The 22,500-nt window shown below is 40.2% G+C and overlaps 1 protein-coding gene across 1 annotated transcript in view; it reads right to left on the bottom strand.

Moving 5' to 3' along the window:
• Positions 1–22,500, bottom strand: part of LOC137988156 (ferric-chelate reductase 1-like) — a 60,532-nt gene that overhangs the window by 15,062 nt on the left and 22,970 nt on the right. Inside the window, exons 10-13 of the mRNA XM_068834211.1 lie at positions 2,587–2,712; positions 1,902–2,017; positions 1,057–1,143; positions 590–687 (exon numbers count right to left, since the gene is read on the bottom strand). Of these exons, the coding sequence (XP_068690312.1) occupies positions 590–687; positions 1,057–1,143; positions 1,902–2,017; positions 2,587–2,712 (427 nt within the window). The remainder of the gene's footprint in view (positions 1–589; positions 688–1,056; positions 1,144–1,901; positions 2,018–2,586; positions 2,713–22,500) is intronic.

The raw sequence follows: 22,500 nt of genomic DNA, 5'->3' as shown, positions 1-22,500 counted from the left end.
TTCATGTTTTAAAACAGATGTCAAAAACACAAGCCAGAAAGTAACTCCTATCGAGCTAAGGGAGTCGCCCTTATTACAATTCTCAACAGAGTCAAAAAGCATATCGAAACATAATCCGTGCTCATTTGACATCCCTTCAAGGAAAGAAAAATGGTACTTTCTTTTCAAAATTAATTGGATCAGTACAAAGAGAAATCCATAAACCACATATATCTTAGTACATCTTGGAGTAAGGTTAATGCCTGTCGCCAGTAAGACACAAAACGACACTCAATATGCCATGACAATAATGTCTTTCTCTTTTTCAATGAACCAAATACACGCATCTAAATTCTCATTCAGATAAGGACAGGCAAAAATGAATCCTTCACATGACCTACATTCCTCTCAATTTAAATACCAGCACAGTGGGTGTTGTTTTGTGTATGATCTGATGTATATTACGAGCACATAATTTCCAGAGGTTGAAAATTTTGTTTTGTACATTCCAACTAAGTTATTTTTAACAAAAACATGAATATTGTACAAAGGAGAATACATTTTGAGAGGCCTAAGCTATTTTACAGATCTTATTGATGATATAACTTACTTTTCATCTCCAGGGGAAGGTCTAAACAAAGCCATTATTGGTTGAATAACAGCCAGCAATACCACGATTATGCCAGTGTACGAGTGGGCACCAGCCCCCTGACACACAACAAAAAACATAACAAGAGATGCAGTTAAAGAAAGTCCCTTTTTCCCAATGCAATCACTATCAGTTTGTATTATTTGGATTTCTTCGTTTTGTGACACAAGTGAACTCAACCTATCTTAAGTTGCAATAAATATAGATAACTTCAATCTTGCACTTGAAAAAATCCTCAACAGTACCATGTTAAGCACAAGTAGCCTATAATCACTGTGTGACTGGAGTGTAGCGAAATGCTACATCTATATTCACAAAACTTTAACATACACCATACCATTTTCATTCTAAATTTGTGTGCTAAAAAAATTCTAGAAACAACACAGAGAAGACCTGGAGTCAAACAACCACAAAAAGGTAGACCTTACGTAACTCCAGCCACCCACATCAACAAAAACAAGGATGACAGAAATGATGGTCAACACCACTGTCAGGAGCATGAAAGATCTGTGAAACTAACCAAAAACAAACATATAAACATATAAAAGGTAGCAGGTGAAAGGAGTCCTGAGAAGGACTGTTAGGAGTGACTGATGTTTCAACAATCAGGGGCGGATGTCATCTTCAGAGGCAAGTGACAATTGGAAATTCAAACAAATGTAGTGATACTCCAGTCCTGCTCTGGTCTGCGTTGTGATTGGTAGTTGGAAACGTAATGTGATTGGTTGTGAATTTCCAACTTGACTCTGAAGATGACTTCAACTCAGGTTGTTGAAACGTCAGTCATTGCCAAGAGTCCTTCTCAGGACTCCTCTCACCAGGACGATCAAATTCTATCAAGTTACGAAACTCCTGGGTTCAATAAGTTTTCAAGGTAGGCTACGACAGCACAAGCTGCTCTTGATCTGTATTATGCTGGTGACTTAAACAATTGAGTCTGCATCAAACACTTTACAGTAACCTTTCGACTGAAAACCCTGTACTGTATTGGACTTTACTTCAGTGCATGCTGTAAACTGTACAAGGTGATTGTAACTTTTGAGTGTGTGAATTAGATCCATGCATGTGAACATCAATATATGACAGATAAAGTATACTGAGCAGTTGTTTTCATGCTGCAAACATATGGTGGTTCTAGCAATTATGTCATTGTATTTCGCAAACATGTCATGTGACGAAAACTTTTTGATCACCATCATTTCCTTACTGATCAGGCATCTCATTTTATTCCTTCTTCATGTCACAAAACAATTTCTTATTCCATTCTCCTTACTGTGAACCAAATCCTTGTTCCCAGCATTTCTTTGTCACCAAAAGCCACCTTCATGTAGCGAGCCATGAAAATTCCAAGGGAAGCGAATCCAATCCATGCAATGACCATCAGTGCACCTGATTGAAGATCAAATGATAATCTGCATGAACTGTGTTAGGATTAGCAAAGGACGGCACGTTTATATGAAATATATCGTTTCTTTTCGTTGTCACACTACAAATTATTCATAATTCAATAGTTAATAGGTGCTGGATGTGTGAAACGGAGGTTAAATATCTCTTCAAATGAGTCGAGCTATTAAAAGTGTTTGGAAAATACGTTGCTAAAAAGGTGCAAATTTCTTAATTGAAACATCTACCAAAATGAAATTTTGCAACCAAGAAAAACTAGGCATTGAGATTTGTATTATTTTCATATCATACAAAAACGGAATTAGATACTTTGTTTTGTTCATTCAAAATAATTTAGACCTCTGAATAGATGCAATATTGCATTTTTGACTGTTTTAGGATCACAGCTACAAAAACGTGATGTGATATTAACTCAATCGTCTCTCGTCAATTGAATGACTGATGTTTTGTTGTTGGTCACGTAGGGTCATCCAAGTAATATAAACCAATGAAAAATGGCAAAATAGTGCGAGTGACCTATAACTATTTCGTGATTAAACTCAGGCCCCTCTTACCATGTGCACTTATCTTACTGGAGTCCTTTACATCGGCAGTAAGAGCACTGATTTTCCCAATGACAACCATTTGTGGACTTGTCCTTGGATAACTTGTGTGTTTACCTATCGTGCTACCTCCGGATTCTTTCCACAAGAGAAAAACAAAGTCAAAATAAAAACCTAAGTACGGTACCACACTTCTCACACCAACCAAAGCATAAATATATGCTCTGTTAGTCATCTAAGGCCTGTATCTCTTTTCCCCTACTTATTTTCAAGTCACATTGCGAGCGAAAAGCCACAAAACACTAGCTAAAACAGTAGGAGCAAGAAGTAAAGTTTAAAAAAATCTAGCTTTACCTAACACATAAGGACGTTTTCGTGTTCTTGTGACTCTGACTACACGGTTTATGAAACTAGTTAAAACTCCCAAGCAGTATTAAACAATCGCAGTACATTGTCGTTCTCTCACTGTACGTGTAACTGAGCTACATGACATGCATGATTTTTTTGTTCATCATAAGTGATGAAGTTAGAATCGTAACAGAAGTTGGAAGCAAAATTTCCCGACTCTGATTAATATATAGATTTATCCAAGTCTACAAGAGGAGCGCCCTGGTTATTTATTCTTACTGCCTGTAGGGTTAGTGAAAATAAAAGGTTTCGAATTGTCCGCGTTTTGATGTTTCTGGTAGCTGCTTTAATAATTAAGTCATTTCTTTGCTTTCTTCTTTAGAAAACTTCATTGCCTAACTAGTGAATTCCACGGTAAATTTTACGCTAATAAACCGATATCGCATGAATCACAAGTGAAGTGAAATTTACTTTGGAATTCACCAGTTTGGCAGTGGATTTTTCTTGAACCGCATGAGTTTTAAAAGAAAACAAGAACACCCTCAGCGAGCAAATGGAAAAGGGAAAAAGCCATTTCACAGGGGCACCCAACGAAAATATAGTTCAAAACCACTTAAACTTAGCATTGTTAAACGTATTTTGGTATTTAAACGGTAGTTATAGGCATATTTGTATCCCCTAAAAGTTTTTCATCTGTTCGGATTTCCTAGCTGAAAGTCTAGTGATCCGAAAATTATAGGGATCAAAACTTACCTTTTCGAAAATTGCAGCCAGAAAAAAGCCCGCCGAAAAATCTAGGTGACCTTTTTAGGGTAAAATTCCGTTTAAATTCGGATATTATACCATTTTTTAGATGTTCGAAAATCCTAGGACAGGCAGGCAAGCAAGAAATTACAACAAATGTTCCTAAAAATTCTAGATCTCAAATCGTCTTCCGAACAGATATTTTCCGAAAATTGACGTTGGGTGCCCCTGATTTCAGAGTCAACTGTCAATAGCTAGCGAATAGGAATCACGCTAAAATCAGAAGCCATGAAAACAAAATTGTCAGTTCAAGGTCAAAGAAGAGTTTTACTGATGACGATGTATTTTATTCCACTTTATCTCTGAAAACGAGATCATTCACATTTTGAAGTATTTCACTGAAACACGCCAGGTTGGCTTGGAACAAGAATCGGCAAAATACGGCAATGCAACCAAGACAGAACGAACTTCAAACAAGATCCGCTCTAACACTTAAATAACGTGTAGGTGCTTTAAACAAACTTCTGAAAACGCAAGGTACTGAAATTTCCCCCTAATTTTACGAGAACTCATTGCGATTACGTGTTTATAACATAAAGGCAAAATTTTGTCACTGTCTAGACACATCGAAAACCAGTTGGGCAAACGGATTAAAGAGCAACTTGTACGATCGCATTTTAGAGCAAAACAAACAAACAAAACAACTCTTTCTTTATGTCCAAAAGAGTACAGATAATTGTTATTTAATTCCAGTTGACAATAAAAATTGAATTGGATTGAAACCAGCCAAAAATGCAGAAAGAAAACATTTTCCAAACCGTTTTCTACCTGAACACAAAAAGCGTTGACTTTGTAACAAATATAGTTGATGTAGTATGGCCATGTAGCCGCGTCGAGCCACAGAAAGCGCGCGAAAAATGAAGCCTCGCTTCTGCCTCGCTTATGTTTGGGTGAGTTAACCTGGGTTGAGCCTGCAATCCAATCGAAAACCAGTACCTGGTCAGCGGTGAACTTCAAAAAAACAGCTGACTTCGGTGAGCTCTACGCTTGAGCCCGCGATGTGATCACGTGATACTGGTCAGCAGATACCTTATTTTGACAGGTGTCAATTGATCAAAACATGGATGCTCAATATCAAAGATGTATGCTGTAAACTAGCATGATACTGGTCACATTGGCATGCATGGAGGGGTAGACGGACGGCCGTTCGGACGGTCGTGACGTCACGGCTATAATACCAAGATTTCTCGCATGTCTGGGTTACCATAATTTTTTAACTATGGTACTCGGCGCGCGCGGAGCTCCACTATTACTTAAGGACCTTGTATAGTATAGTGCCAAACAACAACAATAGACTCGATGAGCAAACACAATGAAACTGCACATCCTGTGGTACTCTGCTTGTAGTAAATTTAAATAGTTCTCTAGTTAGCAGGTTCAAATAACAGGTCAAATACCATATTCAAGTAAAAATTTGGGGCTACATTCACATTGACAAAATGATGACATGTGGTGTAACTATGATGTGACAGTAACCTGTACAATATGCCCACTGCATGCGGGTCATTATTTTAGCTTTTTGCCCAGCAGCTATGCTTAATCCGGGGACTGCAGAGACAGAGGGGGCCTATAACTCTTTTCCTTAGCTTGATTTCTTTAGGTCTCCAGATAACAAAGATAATTATGCATTTTACCTCTTAAAAGTAAGATAATGCATTTACTCTTCCATTTGCCCTTCATAAAGTCAAATTTAAGGCTGAGTAAGGCTGTGTGGCACAAGATACCCTCACAGGCGCTCCTTGCGTTCCCACCAGAAACAGATGAGGGGAACTAGGGCAATTTGCGCGTGTGCTTGACGTTGCTAAACGTCCGTGTCAACTCAAGCCTTATTCCTGTTTTCTTATTTAAAAGTAAGTCCTACAAATACCTTTAAACTAAGAAGGAAAGCAATTTAGATAGTTTCATCACAAAATTGTCAAAGCTCACAGCAATGAATAAACCTCTAACGACTTTCTCTAATTTATTGCTACAACCTTGCACTATTTGTCAATGAAGGTAACGTTGGAGGAAATGCTATATGCATCCAAGGTTAGTGCTACACGATTTTTCGCATGGTTTACTCAAACATTTAATTATCATCATTTAAAAAAAAAATTATGCCCAGCAGTGCTGCCAGATGAGCTGCTAGAGAGTAAATTTAAACGATTAACAGTGAAAAAAATTGTAACGTCACCATCCCGCGTCTTCAAACAGTTTCGGTATGGATTACTGGCCACTGCGTCTGCGTCCCTCTAAAGTTGTATTTTCGTTGTTTTTTTTTTCTTCGGCAGCAGGGATCAGAAAGGATGACCGACCTGGCTATTTAGCTTCCTGTGTATTTGTTTATCACTTATCTCCAATAAATCATACATAGAGAATAAGGTTGAACAGTATCTCCTTTTGGGGCATCTAGAAAGAAATCTCTGTACCTTCGACAGATCAGATTGGCTGGCAGCGTATACAGAGAGACCAACAGAACTAAGGTTTTAAAAAGGCAGTCAATTTCTTTTTGGGAACAACCTCCTTTGCAAAGACCTCTGATTAAAAATAGGGATTTGTTAGCTTCTTTTAGTTTTTCAGAAAAGTGATACGAAAAAGTACTCTTTGATTCGAACGTAATACCTAGTATTTTTAACTTAGAGAACTCAGTAATGTTGCAGACTGGACTAAATTGGGTTTGTAGAGACTTTTTCGCAAATGTGAGTGATTTTCACTTGGACAGGTTGCAGCTCATACTATTACTTGCTGACCAGGACTTTAAGTGTTCAACAGAAAGTTGTGACGGATCTGGCTGATTTTTTCTTACAATCACTGCTATATTTGAGTCATCGGCAAACTTAATCAATGAGATGTCATCACTCTTGTCTGACTCCAGGTCGTCTGAGCCTTTATTTATGGAATCCATTTGCACGCCGAGCCTTGATAACCAACTCGTTGTTTCCTATCATTGAGGAAGGCGATATACCAGTTAAATAGACGAGGGTTTAAACCAGGCCATTTCTTGTTTTTCTGTGAGAATAGTGTTTCACGCTATCAAAAGCTACGGAAAAGTCCACATTGAATAGCCGGACCGCCTTGGTGTTAGGATCATCAAGGGCACAAAGGATGAAGTGTTGCAATAAGGGCATCTAAGGAGCATCTACTGTGGTTTAAAAATATATGACAAATCAATGGAGATTTACACAATAGTCTTGCTTGCTCAAGTTAACGTCAATATTTAGATCTGAAGTGGGTAGTCTAAACCTTCGATACTCTTATAGCAGAGCTCTACGCGCCGAATGCGCGCAAGCGGTGCATCATTGGTACGAAAATATGATAACCCATATATGAGTTTCTTTTCCCATGGCAATCATGGCTAGCGGTATTGCTCGTGCTCAATAATATCCTAATAATAATAATAATAATAATAATAATAACAACACAACATGGCGGCCGTTTACAGCGTACATCCTTGATATTGGACATCCATGTTATGGTAAATTGACACTTGTCAAAACAAGCTATCCACTGACCAGTATCACAAGACCGTACAAAACGGCCTGTCAATCAAGCCTATCCAAAACGATCGGAAGTTTATTTGGCACTCTCATTTTTAAAGGAAAATGCAAGACTATGATGGTATCTGGTAACCTACTCAGTATGGCGGTACACTTGTGTTGCGAACTTCCTATGTTAGACTTTTTTTTTCCACCCCTTCTTGTTTTAACTCAATCAGTTTTACATTGTTTTTCTTTATTTGATTGCTTTTCACTATGGCAAAAAAATATCAAAACACTTCCATCTCGTAAATTCATTGTTTAAGCAAGGCCAGTAAGAATAAATAACCCGGGAGCTCTGTTTTCAGGCTTGGCTAAATCTACATATTGCTAGGGGTCTGCTCCTACCATAGGAAACTTAATATTTTAAGAGTGGTCTAAAGTACATGTCAGTTGTTAGCAAACCTTAAGAAATGCTAAACGTAGGCCTCACTAGACCTAAAAATGATGCTTAGGCGTATGGGGTAGCCAATTTGAAGTTTTTGGGTTACTTTAGTATAGGTAAGACAATGACCTGTATCGAGTGACCTGTGAAAAGTGGAATGTACTTTAGCCCTGCCCTAAAAGCACGAATATACAACAATGACAAGTAAAAACATGAAGTACCCATAATGCTGTAGATTACATCGCATAACAAAATCAGAAAAATTAGAAACTCGTTAGAGAAGAAAATCCCACTATCGAAAAAACGTTGTTAGTGAATTTCTAGCAGTAGAAATCTCTTTTAGAATCACGAGTCATGCAGGCGCAAAAGGAAAGTCCGGAAACAAAGCTCATCCTCCCGCCAATAAATAAAACATTTTGCTGCAAGAATACAGTAAGTTAGTGCCTGCCCATTAGGTTATCCCCTTTTTTTTTCGTTTACCGTCGATTGCGTTTCCTGATATTGAGTCGGTCGGTCGGATTGAAAACAAAAACCAACCTAAAAAAAATCATAAGCATTCTCGGAATGGGAGGCCTGGTACCCCAGCATCATAGCTGTGAAGCCAGGAAAACAACAAGACGTGAACCCAAAATTAATATGGCGGAAAAGTTGGTGAATGTTGTTGCAAATTAAGACAGCGCGGGAAAAAGGATCAACCATTGAAACTGGCTTAAAAACGTTGTTACCTTTTTGTTTTGTTTTTTTGGAAAATGCCAGAAATCTGGGTCGGTCGGACTACGCTAAACGGAGAAAAAAAGGAGATGGCTATAGTGGACCTAACGTGGCAACCGTATAAGATTTTACCTGAATTTAACAATATCTGTTCTCATGGTTTTTTTGTTTTGTTTTGTTTTGTTTTTTCAGAAGGAGGCAGTTTTATTGCAAGAGACTAAGAGGTGGTGTAACGTTTGCTTCTCGCTTTTGCAAAGGGTACAGCGATCGCTGTTTTTTATGCCATCTCGGTATAAGTTCGTTCGAGTGGGTAATATGTTCTGTATAATTCTGTGCTGAAACATTTGAAGCTTTACTCATGTTTACTTCTTTGTTGATTCTTTGGTGAGATCACTTTTAGAAAAGCCATGTCTAAAAATCCTATTTTCTGCTGGCGACTCACATGTTTTTTTAGGATTGTGGCATAAAAGGCTCTTGTCGACAATGTTACATGAGACGCATCTACATCTTGATTTCAGAGGGGAGGAATAGCATCGACTACACCACAGTATGTAGGAAAGGGCGTACTCATCTTAAACTTTGCATTAAATTCCGAAAAATGAAGGAATTTTTACGCTCGTTCAGCAGATCACTTACGTGAATGATATTGCTAATGTACCAGTCTTTGTAGGACACAAGTTTTTTGTCGATCAAAATCTTACCGCTCCACAAGATTTCGTAATTATAATCAAGAGTATCGCTGTTAGACAAGTACTTGAACACTTGCCAGCAGATTAGGATTGTTTTGTAAAAAGGTGGAAGTCTATCTAAGTTAAGGAGGTTAGTGTTGTTATTGCAGGCTAGTAAGAAGCCGAGATTGCCGTTTTGGCTGACTCAATGGTCCACGATTACTTTCCAGGAAGCAAACCTGTGTTCCTTAACTCCATAAATCCATGGAATTTTTAACGCTTTCTCCATAAAAAAAAGACCCACATTTTTAAGCCACCGTTGGTTCTTTCAGCAATAAGCGGACTTTTTTTTATTTTGGCTGGTTTGCCGTGCCAAATGAAATTGAAGATAATGTTGTCTATTTGTTATGTGCATTGATCAGGAACAGAGAGCACAGAAGTGCTGTAGATAAGTTTTGAGAGACCGAGTGTTTATGTTAATTTTCCGTATAGTCTTTTAGATGTTTTTTTTTTTCTGCCATGTCTGAAAGGTTTGCTCCAATTCTCGTACTTTAGCACCGAAGTTGACTTGGTCATAGGAGAAATAGATTCCAAGCCACTTGAGACTAAAACTACTTGAAACTAAATAGGGTTTCTTGGTTTTTCCTTCATTGCCCTAACCACATTGCTCAGCTTTGGATGTGTTAATTTCAAGACCAGATTGATCGCTGAATTCTTTAAAAGGTGAAGTGATTGGGTGACAGATTCCTTGTCTTGCACAAAAATAGTGGTGTGGTCTGCCTACTGTACGATTTTTAAAACCAACTTCAACTCCTTTGATGGAGCCGTCACTCTTTAAAGATCCTGCAAAACGTTCAATACCAAGAACAAAAAGAATACCTGACAATGGGCATCCTTGTCCGACACAACATTCTAGCGTGAAGAAAGTTGACTCGCCGTGATACTTGACTGACGTAAAATCAGAAATTGATTTTATCAAACGTGAAAGATTTAGAAAGTTGACGTTTCGAGCGTTAGCCCTTCGTCGGAGCGAATAGAGGAATTCTGGTTGTTGTAGGTTTATATGTGTGCGAAGGAGCTTTGCTATTGGTAGAAATATGGTAACATGAATTTTTGAATAGATTAATGGCATGAGAGGCGTTCATTGATTCCGTGGGGAAAGAGTGTGCCCAGTTGAAAAATACATTTTTGATCGTCATTTGTGTGAGGACAGATGTCTAAGCTTGCTTGCCTGAGGTGGTTTGCTATTTTTTACAGCATATACGATACCAGCCATGATATAAGCCGCATTTGTCCTTCAGCATATACCATGCAAGCATTGTTTTGTTTTGATGTAATTTCGCTTCGACACAGCTACAGGAAGTAGCTACCCACCTGCCCTGCCAGTGAGCCTTATGTTTGAGTTGAATGTTTCTCTCTATCTGTATGAATGAGCCTCGATTCCAGAGGCAGCACTTTGAACGCAGCTACACACAACATCCGCCAAATCCATATCAATATACATTAGGTGACCTACATATGCAGCTTCAATCTGAATGCAAACACCACCACGGTACCGAGTCGTCTGATGTTGAATGATGACAAGACTGATTTTTTGTTATTAGGCACTAGGCAGCAGTTGACATGCTAGTATCACAGTTGGGAATAAAAAATCAGAGCAAAACGACTCATGAGAAATCTAGGCTCCTGCTTTGATAACATCCTTAGTATTTCGGCTCATATTAGTAAATTACGTAGAGCAGTCTCAGAATATTAGCCGGCTCTTGCAACGCCTTTATTACGTCACGAATTGATTACTGTAAGAGCCTTTTGCACGGCTGGCCAGCCAAGCATCTAAATAAGTTAAAACAGGTGCCAAATGAAGCGTGAAGGCTTGTTTGCTGGGCTCCACACTACCACATTACACCACTTTTACGCCTCTCGTTAAACAGCACATACATTCTAAGATTTAATGCCATTCATGGCATCGTGCCAGTGTACATTAGCGAGCTTGTCTCAGTGAAAGAGCGAGGCGACTACGAACTTGAGGTCATCCATGGGAATATTCCTAGCTCCACTAATATTTAGAACTAAAGTTACATTACGTGATAGGTCCTTTCTAGTGACAGCACCAAACCTACGGAATGCAGTACTGATTGAGCTTGGTGCAAAGAAGGACATAAACCCTTTTGACCGTCACCTCAAGACACATCTTTTTAGAATAGCTTATACTTAGAACATTTTTTAACTCATAGCATTAGTTGCGGAGCTCCGCGCGCGCCAAAGGCGGAGCGGAGCGGCAGAGCGCCAAAGGCGGAGCACCGTAGTTAAGAAATATGGTAACCCATCGATGAGAGAAATTTTGGTTTTTTAGCCATGACGTCATTGATCGTCCGTATGTACGTACGTCCACCCCTCCATGTATACCAATGTGACCAGTATCACGTAAACAGATCACGGGCTCAAGTTTAGAGCTCACCCAGGAGGCAATACTCCAGTTGACACTAGCTAGTTAAAGCATACAGCTTTGATATTGGACATCAATGTTATGGTCAATTGACACCTGTCAAAACAAAGTACCTCCTGACCAGTATCACGTGTTCATATCGCGGGCTCATATTGGACCTTATCGAGGTCAGCTTTTTTTTTAAGTTGACCGCTGACCAGGGACTGGTTGTTGATTGGATCGCAGGCTCAAGGCAGGTCAGACACTCACACCTGAGCATAAACAAGGCTGAATTTTTCGCGCTCTTTCTGTGGCTCGATGCGGCTACACGGTGATGCTACGTCACCAAAAGCTATTGACAGGGTCGATGCTTTTCGTGTTCAGGTACGGTTTCACTGGTTTTCAGGTTTGACATAATATAACTGTGGTCAGGACACACTGGTGGTTACGTAGTTATCCAAGTCAAGCATTGGAGGGATATAAACATAAAGCTGAGTGCTTATTTTTAATTTGTTTCGTGACGCTTTTTCCTCTGAATTGCAATTTTTGTCATGAGTCTTATCTTAAGGACGGTGCCTACTATTGTTTTTGCGCATACGTTCTGCGCATCTCGAGATACTCGGATTTCCTATGGGTGGTGCTTATTAATACAGGGATATTTTTTGCGCGGCTCAAAACTTTGTGAAGAAGCGGAACTTGACATATGCCCTTAGTATCCAAAAAGAAAATTGGGGGTAACCACGCATTCTTCAGAGATAATTAAGCCTCAATTTGGAAAAGAACGCCATACATTGCTTTCATAAATATTGTTGATTATCTTCGAAAAATACGTGGTTACCCCCAATTTTTGACAATACCAAGCTAACGTTAAACATAGGTAGATAAGAATTTTTCCATCATTGCTAGTCTAAATAAATTCAAAGAAATATTTTTTAAATTTTCATCCAGATTATTCCAAACAGAGGGACCAGAGAAATGTCAATTAAGTTTACCGTAATTAGTTCTAACATGATCGATATAATAAGTTGGTGTTGATGCTAGGCTAGTAATTTAATTGTGTTTAGATGATATAGTGAAAAGAAGTTGTCAAAAGCCTTAGGTAGTAAACGATAATGTTACTGAAACATGAAGAGGGCAGTATGAATAGTCACAAAAATGTCTAAGCTTAGATAGAATGCCAATGCCCCTTGAAATTTTCTTACCAACTTCATGTGCGTGTTTTTTCCAATTTAAATTAGAATCAATGATAAGATCAATAAGGTATTTGTCATATGCTGTTTGCTCCACAGGCCTGCCTGAAACTTTTAAGCAAATTGGATGAGGAATTCTTTGTGGAGGGCAAAAGATTACAAAATTTGTTTTATCAACATTTAAAGACAACCTATTTAACTGGAGCCATGGATTAATTTTGACCAGTTCTTCATTTAATTTCAACTCAAGGGCATGTAAATTTTGATCCCGTAGAAAAATGTTGGTATCATCCACAAAGAGGTGGAAATCAAGTACATTGGAACATTTATGAAGATCATTTCCATATATCAAAAATAAGAAAGGCCCCAGTACAGATCCCTGTGGCACCCCACATGAAATTTGTTTTAAATTTGAATCTATAGGGCCTAGTGAAACAAGTTGACTCCTACTAGACAAATAGGAGGAAAACCATTCATGTGCAATGCCCCTAATGCCACAGTATCAAAGGCTTTGCACAAATCTATAAAAATATCACAGGAATAATTCTTACCGTCAATAGCTTTTTGAATTTTATCTACCATAAGAATAAGGGCATGAACTGTAGAATGATTCTAACGAAATCTAAACTGTTGGTCAAAGAAAACAGATGATTGTTCGAAATACTTAATTAATCTATTGTACATGAGTCGTTCAAGAATCTTATTAAATATAGATAATAATGAGATAGGACGATGATTAGGTACCTAAAGTGGTGATAATAGTGCCTGATGTGAATGAGCAATTAAAAAGAATTGCAAGGGGGTAAGAAATAAAGTTCTTTAAAACTTTTAAGAGAACAACTGGGATACTAAAGGGTCCAGTTGCTTTATTAGAATTTAAAGGACTTATAATATCTATAATTCCAACGTTGGTAACTGGTAACAGAAAAAACTTGAAATATGGGGATTATCGAGGTAAGCTTTATGTGTACGAGCCCCATAAATTGGAATTTCACCTGCTAACCTTGAGCCGATGGTTGCAAAATAATTATTAAATTTAGTTGCTATTAATTTAGGATCAGTAATCTCTTGATGATCTTTTATAAGTTTTCTTATACTCTTCCAAACATTTTTAACATTACTTTGGTTAGCTTTAAAATAGCTCTGGTAGTAAAGCTTTTTACTAAGTCGCAGTAAACCAGTTAAATTATTCCCGTAGATTTTGTATTTGTGATGAATGTATGTAGATTTAGTTATCATAAAATGTCTGTACAGAGTATTTTTATGGTTAATAGACTTTCGTAGTGCCTTAGTTATTCAGGGTTTGGAATTAAACTTAACCTCCCCACGGGAAAGTTTCCTTAGGGGAAGATGTTTATTCACAATTCCTGAGCACTTAGAAAAAAATACTTCAAAGAGCTGATTTACATTTTGAGTTTCACTGAAAACCCGTTCCCACTGGATTGATTTAAAGTCATTTAAACCAGATTCCTCATTCAAACTGGAAAAGTCTTGCCTAAAGATTTTATCTTTTGAGTCAGGTAAAAAATTTAATTCATTAATAATTAAGAAATTGGGTAAGTGATCAGTAAGATCATAAATTAGATTGCCCCTAACAGTGTGGAAATCAAGGGAATTGAAGAAAATATTGTCAATCAAAGTGGCAGTGTGATTTGTTATTCTAGTTGGCTTAACAATATGAGGCTCAATTGAATTAAATGATCAAAATTAGCATTTAGACTTCTGATATTACAATTTAAAATTGAAAATGACCTAAGTAAAAGAGAGTTTTGAATATCAACAGAGCTGCTAAAGTCAGGAATAGAATAGTAATCAAAGTTCACCTTAGAAGGCATACTGCTGTCAGGATCAGAAGTTGAGGGATGTTATTTAGTTTTTAGATCACCTGAAGACATTGTAGACCCGATAAATCTTCATAGTTTGTGCCAGTCATTTAATAGTTAGTTCATACTTACACTTGCATCATTTAGACCAGCATTTGAAACTTGAGCATCTGTCGAGGATTCCTCAGATGAAGGGGGCTTTAGTTTTGCTTCCAATTTTGCTAGTTCTTTTGGAGGTAATTGGAGCGCTGGTATCATTCTTACCATAAAATGACCAGATATATCGAAATTTGCATTTCTTCTTTAACTCATTACACTTATGAAATAGCTCCCTTCTACCTGTAGTGAGACTTTCTTGTATAAAGATCTTATTTTCACCTTGACTGCCCAGACCGATATCTTCAATTGTCAAGTTCTTCAACTTGGATCTTGCTTTGTAAAGTTGATCCCTGACACAACGACGAGTAAATTTAACAATTATGGGAGGGGTCCCACTGTCACTTTTCAGTCTGTGGGATATAGAAACATCAACGATTGAGCCAATTTTTTAACAATTTCATTTGTATCTTCGTGCGCTGAAGTAGGGATTCCTCGTATTTTCAAACAGTCTCGTCGGATGTACTGTTCCTGATCGTCAAATGCTGATTTCATTTGGTTGAGGCCATTTACCATACGGGAGCTCTCTTGCTTAAAAAACTAGTTTTCCTTTACTAACACAGCATTTAACTCTTCCAGAGAAGCAATTTTCTTTTTCGTGTCCTCGAACTCTTTGTTTATGAAGTTCATCGACGTCTGCAATGGTTCGAGTTTCTTGTCCAACAACGAAGCTAGCTTTGTATCCAGCATATCATCTAAAGCTGACTTAATAATAGCGTTTAGCTTCAACTGGTCAAGTTCCATCGTTAAGGCTAACGTTATATTGGCACCACATAAGACATTTTGCTAGCGAAAAGCAAGAAAAAAGAAGAAAACTTAAAAATTCAACGGACCCGCTAAAAAGCCGCCATGTCCGCATGTCAACCGCTGACCGTATTCCTTCGTGATTGATCCGATTAGTCGGTTTTTCGGGTGAAATCAACCGTGGAATTGACTAGTTAGGCAGCGAAGAAACTGACCTAATTAAGCAATATCCGGGAAATCAAAACGCGGACAATTCCAAAGCCTTTTATTTTCATTAATCCTAGAGCCAGTAAGAATGAACAACCCGGGAGCTCCGCTTTAGGCTTGGCTAAAGTATTTGTAATTTTGATTAACAGATTTTATATTGTAATGCTTTTTGATCATCAAGGCACTCTACAACTTCTTCTTATTACTATTATTCTTCTTCTTCCTCTTCCTCTTCTTCTTCTTCTTCTTCTTCTTCTTCTTCTTCTTCTTCTTCTTCTTCTTAGGTGGGAGGCGCGGTGGCCCGATGGTTAGTGCGCTCGACTCCGGATCAAGTGGTCCGGGTTCGGGTCCTGGCTGGGGACATTGTGTTGTGTTCTTGGGCAAGACATTTTACTCCCAGGGTGCCTCTAGGCATTTATAGATTATGCTAGCATAATTTTTGGCATAATTCGAGCAAACTGGCATAATTTCTGCCAAGTAGCAATGCTAGCATAATTTGCGCATTTTAATAAGTATCAGATCATTTTTGATGCTACTATTTGATAATTTTTTGTCTCTAGTCCCAAGCACTTGGTAACCTTAACCGACATTTAAAGTTTTAGTTAAACTGTTGCAGCAGAATCGTGCGTGACATTTCTTCTTTGTGTGACCTTTTATTGCATTGCGGTGGTCTGGACCTTGCCGGGTCCCGGATGACCACGCGAGTTGACACTGTGGTGAATTGTTTTTCCGCTGAAGGTTTAGTAAGATAATTAAGTTAAGGTTCTCTCTGAGTGTACGGTACCAAGGACTTCACTGTTTACGGATTAAGGTTATATAAGGCGTCGTAAGGATATTAGGACACAGATGTAAGTTTTTTCTGTTCGTTTAATGATTTGTTTCTTGTTTTATTGTATTTTCATATTCGCCCCTAGCGCGCTTTGTAATGCTAGGTTTTGTTGTTTTCCTATAGTTTTCGTTACCGCCATCCCATCGTATCATTGTATCAAGACTGCGTGTAAACGAATCTCTGTGGATTTTCAAGTAAACTGAGTTGTTGTCGTATGTTATATGGTACATCGTAAAGTCCCAGTGTAGCAGTTCCGCCGCTACATTTCGTAACGAAAAATCTTTATACCGAAGTTCCACGATCTACCAAGGAAATTGTTGTTGGAATGTATTGTGTTGATCCTTAATTCTTCGGGTTTTCGTCGTATTAATTGTGGAAATTTGCTTGTGAAATCGTCGAGAGAGCGGCAAATTACTCCATCACATGTATGGCAGAATCTAGTCACCAGGAACTCGCGGACAACTTTAATGTTCCAGGCGAATCAAATGTGCTGCAATTCGAAGAAAAGAGTGGTGAAAGTGAGTCTGTGGAAAAAACTTCGAGCGATGTAAAAGATTCTACCCAACCATGGGATTCACTGGGCCCACGGCAACGAAATCCATCGGAAAAGGGCCTTGAAGAACGAATTAATTGGCTTAAGCAACAGCGTATAAACGCTCTCCGAGCTGTGTCAAGGAAAAGGACTGAAGTATCTGATCTTATGGTCAACTCCAACAATTTACACCTAGTGAAAAATGAGCTGGCTAATTTAAATGATTTAATCGAACATTATAAAGAAACCTTTCATGCCTACTATAAGGAGCTAACTGATGATGAAACCAAAGAGCGAGAGTACGCTCATTATGATGAGAAAATCAAGGGTATTATGGCGTACCTGCATCCAGTATATGCGTGGATATCAAAAGCCGAAAGTCACCTAACTGACCAGCTAGAAAGGGCTAGCAGTAAGGGATCCAGACGGTCATCAAAAACAAGCTCCCGTTTGTCTGCTAGAGAAAGGGAAAGAGTTCGTCTTGCAGAGCTGAAGGCTGAAAGATCAATGCTTAAACAGAAACAGGCCCTGAGAGCCGCAGAGGAGGATTTGGAGTTAGAACTTGAGATAGTAAAAGCTGAAGCGAGGGGGAAAGCATTGGAGGAATTGGACAGAGAGCATAACCCCCCGTTGCCATGTGGTTCAAGTCCACCATCTGCTGTTGCATCCTTTTCCCCGATTGTGATACCATCTGTAGCGGCATCATTACCCAATGAAGTTACTTTAAAGCCCGAAGTATTCGTTCCTACTACTCAAACCCCAGCTACAACGGAGACACAGGCTAAGTCCGCCCTGAAAGGCCTAAGAATCAGTGCGGCTACAGATTCCATTGTCAAGACTTCCACATCTAATCCTAAGGCTGCAGAGTTTATTCCTACCACATTTGCAGATGGTACTTCGTCTACACCATATACTGGTCATGGTTCAAAAAACTCCAAAGAAATTGCACACGGAATTTCTGAAATTCAGTCACCTCAGCTGGTGGAGCGCACTTTCAGAGTGTAATAAAGTTACAACAGAGACAAAATGAAACCATTATTGCAACTCACCAGCAGTTGACAGCTGCAATGACATTGTCTCAGCCAACCATAACTAAGTTCAAGGGAGATCCTATTGAGTATAACACATTTATTATGGCCTTTGATGCTCGTATTCACTCCAAGGCGACGTCGAATGCTGACCTTTTGTACTACCTGAATCAGCATCTCGAGGGTGAACCTGCAGATCTTATTCAGGGATGTTTACATATGAGTCCTGATGAAGGTTACCTGGAAGCCAGACGTCTACTACAGAAAGAATATGGGGACCCATGCAAGATCTCTACTGCTTACCTTAACAAGATCCTGCAATGGTGTCCAATTAGATTTGATGACAACCAAGGTCTGAAACGGTTGTCGATATTCTTGACAAAATGCACAATAGCCATGAAGAGTATTCCGTATATGCGTGTCCTCGATCACGCACCAAACATGCAGGCTGTAGTCTCCAAGCTCCCTGCTAACCTGCAAGCTAAATGGAAGGATCAGGTCTTTAAGAAGAAGAAGAGGGTGAACGGTGCAACCTGTTTTGTCGACCTTGCTGAATTTGTTGAGTCTGCATCGGAGTCAGCCAATGATCCTGTGTTTGGAAGGGAGGCCTTGAACAAGAGAAAGGAAGATGCTAAACCTCTCAAAGTGAAGGAACCATTGAATAAAGGAAGGGAACAGCCCAGTAAGGCTAAGATGCCCCCAAGGAAACCAGAAAACCCGTGGAAATACAAGGAAAGCAGTTTTGCAACAAATCCATCTGGAACCGTTAAGCCCCCAGTCTCAGATGGGGCCGGGCCCACTAATAACCGTGGTAGCCCATCCTGTCACCTTTGCAGTCGTGCTCATGATCTGGATGATTGCGAACTATTTAATAGGAAAACACCGGAGCTTAAGAGAGCATTCTTGAGAGAAAAGAATATGTGCTTTGGATGTTATGGAACAAATCACCTCTCAAGGAACTGTTCAAGCAAACGAAAGTGCAAACATTGTGGCAGGCTGCATCCTTCTGCCCTTCACATCAATGGCTTCCAGCTGACACAGAAGGACAATACCAGCCCTGCTAAGCAGGAGAATGACAAGGCAGTAAACAATGCCTGTACTAACCCTCAGAATGCTTCATGCCATGCTGCTAAACCGAATGAATCAGTCATTTTACACGCAATCTTGCCAGTACGTGTGAAGAGGAAAGGCAATACTGAAACCATTACAACTTATGCCTTCTATGATAACGGCAGCGGTGGCTGTTTCTTAACAGAGAACCTTAAAGAACAGCTTGGCGTTAAGGGTGAAAGGACGGAATTACAGCTTGGCACCATGCATGGCCAAAGCCTTGTGACCACCACTGTTGTAGACAGTTTGGTTGTGACGGACATGGAAGATAGAAACCCAGTTGAATTACCTCGCTCCTACACAAGAATGGAAATACCTGTAGCCGAACAGCAAATCCCAACCCCTGAATTGGTGAAGCAGTGAGAACACCTACGAAGTGTCGCTGAAAGGATGCACAAGTTTATTCCGAACTTAGAGATTGGCTTGCTGATTGGTAGCAATTGTCCTGCGGCACTGGAACCTTTAGAAGTAGTGCCAAGAGGTGACGAAGGGCCTTATGCAATGCGATTGCGTCATGGCTGGACTCTGACTGGACCGCTGCATGTAAGAGACACTCCATGCCCCAGTAATGTTATTTGCCATAGAATCACAGTTCGAGAGGCAGAGTCAGTGAAGGAGATGATATCGCCCCAAGCCATTCAGCAAATGTTCCAGTTAGATTTTAACGACCGCAAGTCTGGTCCGGACGAACACAGTTATTCCCGGGAGGACAAAACGTTCATTACTGGGATAGAGCAAAGCATCCAACATCATAATGGTCATTACGTAATACCATTGCCATTTAGAAATTCTCAAACGACGATGCCAAACAATCGCGATCAAGCATTGAAACGAGCGATGTGGCAGAGAAAGAAGATGCTGCGTGATGAGAATTACAGGAACGATTATGTAAGTTTTGTAAACGAGATGATATCAAGAGCACATGCAAGAAAGGTGCCGGGAGACCGTCTAGAAGTTGAACCCGGGAAGGCATGGTACCTACCACACCACGGAATTTACAATCCTAAAAAGCCTCACAAAATACGTGTAGTCTTTGACTGTAGCGCAAAGTATGAAGGTGCATCTTTGAACGATCAATTGATGCAAGGCCCGGACCTTACTAATTCCTTGGTCGGGGTTCTCACACGCTTCCGGCAAGATCGTGTTGCGTTTATGGCAGATATAGAGGCCATGTTCCACCAGGTACGGGTCCCTGATGAGCAATGTGATTTCCTCAGATTCCACTGGTGGCCTGATGGAAATTTGGAATCGGCTATCCAAGAATATCAGATGACGGTACATCTTTTTGGGGCAGCCTCTTCTCCAAGCTGTTGTAACTTTGCCTTGAAGCAGACGGCTAATGACACCGAATCCCAAAGTGGATCACTTGTAGCTGAAACCATCCGACGAAACTTCTACGTGGACGATTACCTTCGTTCCGTCAAAGATGAACAAGTTGCCATTGAATTGATCCAAGGTCTTAGTGAAGCATGTGCACACGGAGGGTTTAACTTGACTAAGTTTATAAGCAACAGCCGTGCTGTCTTGGAATCTATTCCGCCCGAGAAACGTTCTAAGGAAGCCAGAGCCCTTGACCTCGGCAGCGATCGTTTGCCTGTTGAACGTGTCCTCGGGGTACAATGGTGTGTGGAATCTGATGCCTTTGAGTTTCGTATAGTTCTTAATGACAAGCCACCAACAAGAAGAGGAATATTGTCAGTAGTCTGCTCAATTTATGATCCACTGGGCTTTGCCGCGCCATTTACGCTTCCAGCGAAGAAGATACCCCAGGACCTCTGTCGCGAAGAGATGGAATGGGATGACACTGTTCCTGAGCAATACCAAGTTAGATGGGACAAATGGTTAAGTGAGCTACCACTTTTGGAACAGTTCAAGGTTAATAGGTGCGTCAAGCCAGCAGAGTTTGGAACCGTGGTGTCCCAGCAGATACATCTTTTTTCCGATGCTAGTTCTGTCGGATATGGCTCTGTTGCTTACTTGCGACTGCGGGATAACAGCAATCGCATTTACTGTTCTTTCCTTATGGGCAAAGCACGACTTGCTCCCATGAAGTCTGTCACGATTCCACGTTTAGAGTTAACGGCTGCCACAGTCTCAATTCGACTTGGAGAATTGTTGAAGAGAGAAGTCGACGGCAATCCTGATTTCGTGTACCATACGGACTCCACCACTGTGTTGCGCTATATTGCCAATGAACAGCAACGCTTTCATGTGTTTGTTGCAAATCGGGTGCAGCTTATTCGCGACTGCTCACGTTTAAATCAGTGGAAGTACATAGACACAAAGGAAAACCCGGCAGATGATGCTTCCAGGGGACTGAATGGACTTGCTCTCATTGAAGGGAAGCGCTGGTTGCATGGCCCAGCTTTTTTGTGGAAACCAGAGAGTGAGTGGCCTCGACAACCGCGTATGGTGAACCAGGTCCCAGCTGATGACCCAGAAGTAAAGGGGACAACCGTGGCCTCAAGCAATGTAGTGATCGTCAATCAGTCAGCTAGTGCGGCATGCTGCAAGCAAACTGATATACCACTTCTCTGATTGGCATCGGTTAAGGACAGCTGTAGCTGTGTTCCTGCGAGTAAAGAAGATATTGCAAATCAGATGTAAGGAACGTATGAATAACAAGGAAGGAGTGTCAAGAGACGACAAAAACCTCGCAGACCGAAGGAAGCCTTCAATAACCAAAACAGCTAAGCATAAGGACACTGAAGAGCCTTGCTCACCTCTTACCGTGCAAGACCTGGTAGACGCTGAGTTCGCTATCCTAAAATTTGTCCAGGACTTAGCATTTGGTAAGGAAATCTACGCCCTCCAAGAGTTGGAAAATGAGAATAGCCTAGACAAGGAGAAGCTGCAAAAACGGAAGAAAGCAAGTATAAAGAATAACAGTCCTATCCAGCGCCTTGACCCCTTCTTAGAAAACGGTATCCTCAGAGTTGGAGGTAGACTCAGGCGTGCAGATTTGCCACACGAAACGAAGCATCCAGTGATTTTGCCACCGAAAAGTCATGTCACTACACTACTCATCCGTCATGCTCATAAACGGTTGGGTCACGCTGGGCGCGGTCATGTTATTTTAAGCCTACGCGAGAAGTATTGGATCATCAAAGTGAATACAGCAGTGCGCCAGGTGATATCAAAGTGTGTCTTCTGCCGTCGCAATTACAGCAGTCCAGGTGTACAGAAGATGGCAGACCTACCCAAGAATCGAATCTCCCCAGCACCACCATTTACTTACACTGGTGTTGACTACTTTGGGCCCTTCATTATTAAGGAGGGGCGCAAGGAAATGAAAAGATACGGCGCTCTTTTCACGTGTTTGGTTAGCCGAGCAGTCCATATTGAGGTTGCAAGTTCTCTTGAGTCAAGTTCATTTATTCAAGCACTCCGGCGCTTTATCGCCCGCCGTGGTCCTGTCAGAGAAATAACGAGTGATAACGGTACAAACTTT

The sequence above is a fragment of the Montipora foliosa genome, unplaced genomic scaffold (assembly GCF_036669935.1).
Source record: "Montipora foliosa isolate CH-2021 unplaced genomic scaffold, ASM3666993v2 scaffold_409, whole genome shotgun sequence".
In the NCBI taxonomy this organism is placed as follows: Eukaryota; Metazoa; Cnidaria; class Anthozoa; order Scleractinia; family Acroporidae; genus Montipora; species Montipora foliosa.
This window is presented reverse-complemented; position numbering and strand designations above follow the sequence as displayed.